The sequence below is a fragment of the Bidens hawaiensis genome, unplaced genomic scaffold (assembly GCF_021521415.1).
Source record: "Bidens hawaiensis isolate Kalapana, Puna unplaced genomic scaffold, B.hawaiensis_p1.1 tig00018669_1, whole genome shotgun sequence".
Lineage (NCBI taxonomy): Eukaryota > Viridiplantae > Streptophyta > Magnoliopsida > Asterales > Asteraceae > Bidens > Bidens hawaiensis.
In genome coordinates, this window is record NW_027492830.1 from 2,372 (window position 1) to 13,614 (window position 11,243).

The 11,243-nt window shown below is 34.4% G+C and overlaps 1 protein-coding gene across 1 annotated transcript; it reads right to left on the reverse strand.

Annotated features, from left to right (window-relative positions):
- Window positions 1-376: 376 nt before the first annotated feature.
- Window positions 377-3,822, reverse strand: LOC143556690 (agamous-like MADS-box protein AP3). The gene is made up of 7 exons (XM_077045955.1): window positions 3,611-3,822; window positions 3,455-3,521; window positions 2,320-2,381; window positions 2,121-2,220; window positions 950-991; window positions 814-858; window positions 377-686 (listed from the first exon to the last, which is right to left on the reverse strand). Exons 1-7 carry the CDS (start codon window positions 3,796-3,798, stop codon window positions 501-503), a joined length of 690 nt encoding a protein of 229 aa, XP_076902070.1. The 5' UTR covers window positions 3,799-3,822; the 3' UTR covers window positions 377-500.
- Between the last annotated feature and the right edge of the window lie 7,421 nt (window positions 3,823-11,243).

Here is an 11,243-nt window from a genome sequence, read left to right on the forward strand (position 1 = left end):
ATTTTTCGTTACTTAGAAACATAACATTATGAATATAATCGTAATAAATTTTTTGAATACAAAGTTTAAAAGACACAAAACTGCATAATTCCAACTCAAAATTAGAGAGATTGAGAGAAGTGTGAGTTGTGTATCAACATGAAGAATCAAATGCAAGACATAATCAAACCCCAAACAAATTGGGGACCCCGAGTTTCAACTTATTTTCTTTTGCGCTCGAGCAGCCACTATTATATACCATAGTAAATGATCAATGTCCATTTGAGTTCCTAGTCTGTTTTAAGTTAAAATACTTTAGCTAATCCTATTAAGTCAAGTCAAATCTAGTTTCTTCACTTGTTTAGGCATCACCCAAAATTACAATAGAAAACCAACAACTAGTTAAGTATTAATTAACCACACACATCATCAGTCACAATACAAAAAAGTGGAGGGGTGTTTGGATACAACTAATTAATGTCTTTAAAAGCTTATAGAAGGATAGATTTGGTACATACTAGCTAGCCAAGCAAGCTATAGGTGGTTAGATCTGATGCAGCAGCATGAAGATCATTAGGATGATCTGGCTGCAGTCGCAGAGTGAGGATGCGTGATGCAACAGCCATATGTGGCGGGTATCCATACAACGCTTCATACTCTCCTGCATCTTCTGTCATCCCGTATTGCGGATCCTCTCCTCTTATATCCTAATTAACATTCATTTCAATTAGCTGATTATATAACACTACGAAACGTATATATATCGGGCCATACTTGCAAACTAATAAAGTAACAGGCTTAAGCAAATCACTAGTTGAAGTTTTGAGAGCTTACGAATTCATGCATTAGCTTTTTGTATACATCTTGAGCACTTCTCACCTGAAAGAAAGAAATAAAAACGCGTGATTTAGAAAGAGTTATTATAATTGTAACTTAATCCAAGTATTCAGGATATGGTGTACAAAGTTACCTTCTTCTTGCAGGTCTCCAACTTATTACCGATCACTTTGAGCTGCGTTTTTGGTTCCAATAAAAATTCGGTATCAGCTTAATTTACACTACTAAAGAAATTCCCTTTTAAGATGTACATCGCTAATAACTTAAGCGCTTATATGATGGAATTGTGAAAATTTTATCTGAGACAGGTACAGGTAGGAGTGTGCATGGGTCGGTTTGGGGCGGCTTTAGGCCATACCCATAACCATAACCAACATGTCGGTTAATAGATAACCATAATCATAACCGATCCGTTATGGCGGTTTCGGTTAATCAGTGTTGAAGGTTATAGCGAGTCGGTTATGGGTCGGTTAACCGTGATCAAACCAATGTATAATTGAGCCTAAAACTTTGGTACTTAAAACAATTAAAATGACATGACATAGTTAAAGTATATAATTATTATACTATTAATAATATATATTCAAACAAACAATAAATGGATTAATTTTTTAGTAAAATTAAATCATATAGTAAAGTAATGAGAGCGTTATTAGTTTATTATCTTCTTTAATTTTCTTCAAATTATCAATCGTGTGTCTAATTATACTGCATAATGCTGAGAATCTTGTAAATGGGGCGGTTCGGTTTTGGCGGGTTTGAAATTATCTTTAACCAAAACCGACCCGTATTTAGCGGTTTTCAAAAATTCATTAAACCGACCAAATGGTTATGTCGGTTATCGGTTAAAACCGGTTCGGTTATTTCGGTTAATGGTTATGGCGGTTAATTTGCACACCCCAAGGTATAGGGATAGATTTATTAGGTTGCAAATTAAAATAGAAAGATAATGATAAAGCTAACCAATTACTGATAATAATATTAAAACGTCACTAAATACTTTAATTCTTAAAAAAGAGAAAATAAATTAGTGTTTGGGATTGCTTCTTAAAAATGTTTTTTGCTTTTTGGAGATGTAAAATGTCCAAAATGCCCCTCCAAAAGCACCTAAAAGCATTTTGGAGGGGCATTTTGGACATTTTGGTGCTTTTGGAGGGGCATTTTGGACAGTTTGCCTCTCCGAAAAACAAAAAACATTTTTAAGAAGCAATCCCAAACACCCATTGAAATGGGTGTTTTGCGAATTTTGCAAATTCTTGAGCAATGGTTAGAAGATTATAAAGAAGAAATTAAAAGAAAGTGACCTTGCGTTCGCGAACGATGCATACAGCCTCCTGTGACTCCCTCTCAAGATCAAGCAATTCCTCAAACCCAGCATTTTCCAAGCAATCCCCCAACCTTTGCCTTTTCACAGTCCCATTATTATCACAAAATTTTGTAAAAATATATGTTATTATAACAAATTAAGGAAATAATCAATTAGAAGTATTTGTGTTCTCCAACCTGATTTGCCTTCTTAGATTATTGTTCACTTCTTTCAGTTGCCTTAGTTCCTCTTGCATTCTCTGCACCAATTTACACATACTCCAATAATTAGAAATTGCTAAGAGCAACTTACTTAAATGACTAGTTTGTGACAAATATGTGGAGGAGATAATATAGAGAGGAAGCATGAAATGATGAAATTATAAAAGACATAACTCTTGAATGAAAATTGTTAGGTTAGATGAAAAAAAAACATATTTAATGCTGAAACCTGAAACTAAAGACATAAATAACACGCAAATTAAGGTAATCGGTATTTTGCGCATTTTTTTGAACGGCCACGAATCCTTTATATGGACTAATGGCTAAATTTATCATTTCAGGACACACTCGTCTTTTGGTCCATGGGGAAAACCCTCACCTAAGGCCAGCGCCTGTGAACACTCGTCCGAAGACACGACATTGCGTTGTGGTAAAACCTGTTCAGTTCAAGGATCCAATTAGTGAACGTCGCCTACTCGCCTAGCCTCCTATCACCACCCGGTGTCACCAAAACTAAAGGATGGGGCCAGAAATCAAACCTGGGTCACATGAAACACCAAGTCTCTTTCTTACAACTCCAACACGAGTTGTTTAGCTTACACTAAAGGGGAATAATTTAGAAATTGCGCTTAAATTTGGTAAAAAATTTAAGTGTCAAGATTTAAGCCTTCAATGATGGAATTTTGGGTTCGACAATTAGGAATTCCACATTATCTAAATTATCGATACCTTTCTGTCCACGACTTATAAGCTCCATCTCTCTAATAGTCTTATAATCTATATTTCAGTCTTAAGTCATAAGTAAGAAATGGTACCTAGATCTTACACTCTTCCAGTTCAAGTTATAGATTATCTACTTTAAGATTCTTTATCTTTTTCTAGTGAACTATCATCTATATTGAGATTTGAAACACATATAAAAGGATGTACACATTACAGACAAATGAATTCATTAATTTATGCAAAAAAAAGTTCATAAATCAAAGCATATATAATATATATTCATGATTTTTATGAATAAAGCTTTAACATGAAGGAATGTGTTTTGTCCAGAAGGAAGAACCAGAAACCCTAACAGATATATATGTGTAACAATAAATTAATAAACAACCTCATAATGAGAACTCCAAAGATCTATTCCAGACACCTTCTGATACTGATCAAAGAACTGCTTCGTCCTATACAACAAAAAAACAATTAACTAAATATTAAGCAAACATAAACCTACTAGGGATAGTTAATTTCTAGAGAGAGAATTATAACATACGTAACCGAAGGGCTTATGTACTCATGAAGCTTCTCAGTGCAAGACACCATAATAATGGAGACTTTAGCATCACACAACACCGTAAGCTCATTAGCCTTCTTGAACAATCCGTTTCTTCTCTTGGAATATGTTACTTGCCTGTTGGTTGAGTTCTCAATCTTCTTGATCTGGATCTTGCCTCTAGCCATGTTTGTTATAATAATAATCTAGTAGTTGGTTGTTTGTGTAGCTTTGATATGGAAGATAAGTGTGTGTGTTTGAATATGTGTATAAGAGAGAGAGAAAGGGCAAAAGGACATAAGAAAGAAAGTGAAGAGGAAGTGTTTCCTTAAATTGGAAGTTGTTACTGGAACGTAAAAGAGTCAGAGAAGGTGAAAAAAGCTTACTTTTCTCTTTTGTCACTTAAGGTTTTTAACATTATTGTTGAATATTAATAAGGTAAAAAGAAGTTAATAATTTAAACGACAATAATATTGTGCCTTCTCTAGTGAACAAATCCATGATTGTATTAGCTAGGTTGCATCCCCTATATTGACCTTAGGACTATTAAGAAATATATATCTGTTTCAATATATTAAAACAAATTATATATATAGTGTTGTATATGTACAAAATTCTTAATTGCATTCAGTACCGCTAAAAAAATGGGCATAATTCAACATTTATTTTACAAAAAAAAGTTGTATTAAGGGGATGTTTGGTCTAACTTTTTTTAACAAAGCTTATAGCTTTTTTAGCTTTTTTTTTTTATAAAATAAGCTTAATTTAGTGTTTGGTTGAGTTTTTTAAGCTTATGCTTATGAGCTTATATAAGCTAATTTAGAGAAGCTTATGTGAAGATGGTTTTTAGCTTATTTGAAGAAACTTATTTGTTTAAGGTTGTATGTTACTCATTTGCCCTAAAATGATAATGGATTAGTAATTATTGAAGCAACAAATTAAAGACTTGTGGATTTAACTACTTATTAAAACACATTATTAACTTGTAGAATATAAGCTAATCCAAACACTTAAAAATAGCCTATCAAATCATAGAAAATAAGCTATAAGCTAGTTTAAAATATAAGCATAAGCCAAAATAAAAAAGTTAGGCCAAACGCCCTCTAATTTGATAAAGTTGTATTATACCTAATGTAACTTTTTTGTTACATAAAGCAAATGTTTCTTCAAATGCAACCCTTTGAAAAAAAGTTACAATAGGTAACAAAAACGTCGCATTATATATAATACAACTTCATCTAACGCAACTGCTTTTATAAAATAAAGGTTGCATTAGGTTAATTTTTTAACGTGAGATGATAAGAGTCATATATTATACAAGAAATCCAACCTTTACCCGAGACGCCAATAGGTCGTCAGCGCTAAAGTCTAGCATCGTTGGTAAAAGTTATAACTATATGCTCCATCTACAAATGCTCCTAACCGTTGATAAACACACCAAATCTAATGGCCACCATATGCAAGTAAATTTGTTCCAAATAAACACACCCATGATATGCAATTAATACTCCTCCACCGGCAACTTCTTCCATGTGCAACCGGCCACCACCACGTCACCACTAGTAAACAGCCATCACCTGCAACTTCAGCCACCACTGTCAGCCTCTCAAGCTCTGCCACCACCATAGATTATGAAATTTATGCATTTTGAAAATGTGTATTCGTTGATTATATTTATCGAAATTTATAAAAACGTGTTCATGTTGGATTTTATTATTTTGCTTGTTTTATTAGTTTGTGTTCATCTTAATTTATGCATTTTGTAAATGTGTTCATACGTTCTGGATCTACTCCGTCTCTAGCGAATTTTCCGGTGCAGTCATAATCTACGAATTTTACCTACGAGTTATACCAAGCGCAAAATTTTTGATAGTTACACATGTTTATGCGTTATACATGTGAAAATCAAAATGTTGCACATGGCATAGTGCGTAGGTAAACTATTTTTTTTTTCGTTTTGTTTTACGTACATGATTATAATAACATAGATTACAATGTGTTAAAAAATATTAAAAAATTATTATTACACTGAGTTTACAAGAATTTTCTCAATTTAAATGAATTTTCAAAATAACCTTTCTCTTATTCCACTTAACCACTATATGGTAGAGCATTCTTAATGGGTTATTCATCTTTAATTTAAAATTATATAAAAAATCACTATCTTTTTCTTTTCTGTTCAACTGAATGATACTTGCTTTATACATTTATCATTACATTTTATCTCTTATTAAATCATAAATAATTTTTAAAAATATTAAAAAATTATATATAAAGGATAAACAGTATTTAACCATGAACAATAACATTTTATATTTCTCCTTCATTCACAACCACTTCAATCACACTATAAAAATAAAGAATACGCTCACATAAAAAACATTCTCATCCCATCTTTAATATATAGTTAGTCACAAGTGTCTTTATCTCCTTTCTTTATCATCCAAATAATTATTTATTGATTGCAACATATACGCTTTCATAATAGCATATACAATAAATGTAGTGCCATTATTGACATATTTATAAATTTTAATAGGATAAAATATATATTTTGGAGGAGAAAAGTGATTTGTCCTAGTGGACTTGGACAATGAAGTGTAAAAGTAGAAGGTAGAGATTATGATGTTACAAGGTTGCAGGCTTTGTCATATCGTAGTTCCATTCCATAGTTACCTCGAAATATTAAGTGTTGCCATCTTCACAAGCAAGTTACCTCGAAAATTTATAAAAGGTAGATCATTCATTAAACTAATTTAAAAAAACGAAATCTATGTGTACACTCACTAGATAAATGAAGGCCGTGTTTGTAGAAAACATTTGCTGATACGGGTAATATTTACACTCTTTTATTAACGTTAAACGTTGTCTCCTTGATATCTCAATGCCTTATATATACAAACTTATTCTATATTATTTAATGAAAAAGCTTATTGTTTTTACATGCATGGGTTAATAAAATTTTGATTGGTTTAAGTGTGGCAAGTCATTGTCTTATTTCTTTTACAAGTACATCTGTACATATATCTTATATAAGTTTAGGAGCTTCAAGCGTTGTCATCTCATACGTCTCTTCAGTAGTTTTAAGGGTCGACATCTCCTCAAACCAATTAGTTACTTTAAAAATTAATAGGAAGGTATAACATTAATTAAACTTATTTAATATACCGAATTTATGCTAACACTCATTGGATATGTGAAAGTTATGTAGATGATATTTCACTGACGTGGATGTCATGTACACGCATTTACTAACGTGAAAAGCTACCTCATCAATTTTTGGTGGCTTACAAGCATATACAAAATTATTTTATATTGAATAGCTAGGTTAGGTACACGTGTGATACACGAGTTGGATAAATTATATTATAAAAAAGTCAATGAATCTAAAAATGCACTTAAAACATCTAATAAATTACAATGAAGACATATAGAATTACATGACAAAACCCTCTAAAAATCTCTCTATATACAACGTTCGTAGTCTTTTTTTAAACTTGACCATCTTTATAAAAATGAGTATCTTGAGTCCTCTTGTTTTAACTCTAGACAACACAACATATTACTAGCCATGGGAGAAAACCGGTTGTCTAAGAAATAAACCAACCCTAGAAAGTGATTGGCTTTGGCTTTTATTGATTGTCATTGCAAAACAAAAAGCAACCAGAAACTGCCTCATTTGAAATCTGAACGGAATTTTTTTATCTATTAGTATAAGATCTGTTCTTGAAATATAAGTGCGGTCACCAATATTAGTTCCAGATATGACAACTTCAATAACACGATTATAAAGTCTTTTTACATGTAGTCTTGTTCCATTACATAATTACATAGACCATTTTTTTGGTAAACATTTCTAAGTAGCATGATCGGTACTCCAACTTTTAGTACTAACTTGTGATTTGACATTCTAGAAATTTTTAATCCATTTAAAACCTTAGGAGAGTACATATTTTCTTGAAGCGTGTCACGAACATTTTCATCTAGACATATACTATCAGAGCTAAGGTATTCTTTCTCTTCTCCTGAAAACATGGTCAACAAACGTTCGTTAACTTCCTCAACGACCTCATTTGTTGGTGTGTAAGGCTCCTTCACTAAAGAAATATGGATTTTCATAGTCTCTGAGGATACAAGGATATACAAAGTTAATTAATTGTGAAATAGGATCACTGGTATCCTTAATAAGAAGATCTTCAGGAATATCAAAAGTCGTGTCACCGTCATTTTGACCACCAAGTTTTCCCTCTCCTAGATCCAAAAGCCAATTAGCGAGCTCTTTTGTTTCTTATATTTTAGATTTATCACTTCCAACGATTAACCTCATGTTTTTTGTTAGTTTAAGTAGTTTGCAAATACCCCAAAGGTAGGATGAACACAAAGATGCATTAACAATGTCGTGCCTCGTGCTGCCTTGAACAATAGGAAGAGTTTGTCTAAAATCACCACCAAAAACGACAAATTTTTCACCAAATGGTCTTTCATAATTCATGTTACCATTTTGACCCAACATGTCTCTCAAGTTTCTGTCCAAAGCTTCAAACGCATGTTTATGAGTCATAGATGCCTCGTCCCATATAAATAACTTTGTTTTCTTTAATAAATGGGCAGCATCAGTGTTTTTTTAATGCCACAAGATGAAACCTCAGTAAAATTTATAGAAATTCCAAACCTTGAATGTGTTGTTATTCCTCCCTACAATAATAAAGACGCAATGGCGCTTGAATCAACATTCAAAACTATTTCTCCTTTGGATCTTATTGAAGCAGAAAATGTCTTCCACAAAAAAGTTTTATCAGTTCCACCATAACCGTAAACAACGAATACAACATTAGTTTTGTACATATTGTAAACGGTTATATGGATACTATACACTAAAATTAACAATATCTAAAATTGTAATATTTAAATAATTTATGCATGTAAGTATAATGTGTAAATTTAATATTGATGTGATGATTGATAAGACTAATAAGGAATGTATTAAATCTTAATTAAAATATGTTCTAAGTACCTTGCCTCTTTACTTTTTTTTCTATGTTTCAAGCTCCTTTAAAAGTGGTTGATGAGCTTGAAAAATTTAGGAGGAACTTTTTGTGGGGTGGTACGTCGGATAAAAAGAAAATAAATTGGGTAGCGTGGTAGACGGTAATTAAGCCTAAGAGTTATGGGGGTCTAGGTGTCGGTTGTCCAAAATTGATGAACTTAGCTTTACTCGCTAAATGGCGGCGGAGATGGCGCGTTGAAAGTGATTCGTTGTGGGTTAAAGGTATTAACGCGATTCACGCGTCTGCTCGATATGTGGATGGTAAGATGACTAGGAACTCGATTTGTGGTGCTTGGCAGAAGATCTTTAAAATTGGTAAAAGCTTTGCTTCTTTAGGTATAGACTTGGCTGGGTTGTTTATAAGACAAGTGGGTGCTTGTAACAAAACTAGATTTTGTTTAGACGTTTGGTTGGGTAGATTCACGCTTAAAGATTTGTTTCCTGTTTTGATTAAGGGTGAATGTAACATCCTAAAATTTATAATGTTGAATAAAGAAAGTTATGTTTAGTAATTTCACGTTTTAGTTATTTAATGTCGAGTAAGGAACGGGTCTTGGGCTTAGTTATTTTATGAACTCGGCCTGTCTCGACCCGTAGGAAGCCAACCCGAGCCTAACCAAACCCGTAGTATATAAACGAAAGTTCTTGACACTTCCACCATTTTCACCATCTTCCTTCACTTACACCCACCCAAACACTCTCATTTCTAGAGAGAGAAGCTAGAGAGAGAAAGTTCTCAAATCACAAATCCGAGTCCACAATCTTGTTCCTAATCGTTTTTGGTAAGTCCCCCTCGAAAATCATCCGTTTTCATAACCATTTTCGACCTCAAATCGAGCAAAAACTCCCATTTTCGTAACTTGAGTTTTCGGGTCAAAAACCGCCTTGTTTTGGTGTCAAAATACAAGCTTTTGTGTTTAAAAGTACTAGGGATCGATAGCCCTTTCAATCCCGAGCATTTCCATGTCAAAAACTTCGATTTTGGGTCAAAAATCTGGAAAATCTGGAAAACCCGTGGGTTTCTCCGTCGCCCAGCTTGAAGGAGTCGAATCAGACTCATTCGATCGAACCAGTCGATCGAATCAGTCCATTCGATCGAATGCGTAGATCGAACAAGTCCAGTCGACCGAATAGGGAAGCAACCGAATGGTCTCCAACTCATTCGATCGAATGAGTTTTGTATTCGATCGAATGAGTGTTGTATTCGATCGAACGTGTTACTATTCGATCGAACGTGTTCCTGTTTGATCGAACGTGTTCCTATTCGATCGAACGTGATGTATTCGATCGAACGTGTTCCTGTTTGATCGAACGTGTTCCTATTCGATCGAACGTGATGTATTCGATCGAACGTGTTCCTATTCGATCGAACGTGTTCCTATTCGATCGAATCAAGCCAGAACCAAGCTGTTTCCAAGTTCGCCTAAGGTTTAACTTCGCCTGAAGCGAAGTTCGTCTATAAAATAAATTAAAAACCTAATGGAAAATGTGTTAAGGCAGTTATCGAAAATAAAATTTTTCCAAGCTGACCTGGCAGCTTAACCCCAGCCAGGGGCTCTGCCCCTTGGACCCCGCTAGGGGCTGCCGCCCCTAGAACCCCGCTACCAGGGGCGCTGCCCCCGGACCCCCGTTCGTTGTGGGTCATATAAAGATAGAAACGCAACATAAGTAGTAGTAGCTAATTGATACGTGTAAATATTATACAGTTAGCCGTGCGCAGCTCAAGAGGGGAATAACTATTAACGGAGAGCGTAACAGTATTCAGGTGAGTTTCTAGCCCCATTTATGTGTTATGTTTTCGGGGCTGTGTGCATACTCGATGTGTTGTTAATACATTTATCCTAAGTGATAAGTGTATGCCATATGTGATATATGTGATGGTTATGAATGGTTGCTTGTCGGTACGCGAACGATCTTCGGATATTGCGCGTACTGTCAGGTCAAAAATAAAGGTACGAATATTATACATCGAAGATGTATGAACATTACAAATGAATACTTGTCGGGGCGTGAACGATCTTCGGATATTGCACGTATCGACAAGAGGTATGGTTGTTAAATGAATGATGTAAAGAACGCCTAGGGTGTTCTTATGCTATGATGTAATTATTGTATATGTGAAGTAGGTGTATGCAGTTACACGAATGGTATGTGAGTTCTACGTTCGACATAGTAAGTTAGGATGGCAAATCCCTCTAGCTTTTGTCGGACATAGACTCGGCTGGTGATGGCGTAGTTAAGGACTGCGGGCCTTATACGTAAAGTAGATGATAGATGTAAACGTAGTTAAGGACTGCGGGCCTTATACGTAAAGTAGATGATAGATGTAAACGTAGTTAAGGACTGCGGGCCTTATACGTAAGGTAGATGATAGACGTAAACGTAGATAGGGACGGTGGGCCTTATACGCGTTACAGATAATAGACGACAACGTAGTTAAGGACTGCGGACCTTATACGTATTATAGATAGGCATCAGCATGGGAAAGGACTGTGGACCTTATACGTGCTGTAGTTGTATTGTGGTAGCATAGGGGAGGACTGCGGACCTCGTACGTGCTATGGTTTAGGTTGCAACATAGGGGAG

Bases quoted from the DNA above. Each gene is read 5' to 3' on its own strand.
- LOC143556690 (XM_077045955.1), bottom strand. From the start codon at position 3,798: ATGGCTAGAGGCAAGATCCAGATCAAGAAGATTGAGAACTCAACCAAC. The intron at 2,382-3,454 runs GTTGTTTATTAA...AAATTGGTGCAG, and splicing joins TTTGGAGTTCTCATTATGAG to AGAATGCAAGAGGAACTAAG. The intron at 859-949 runs GTAACTTTGTAC...TCTTTCTTTCAG, and splicing joins TGGAGACCTGCAAGAAGAAG to GTGAGAAGTGCTCAAGATGT.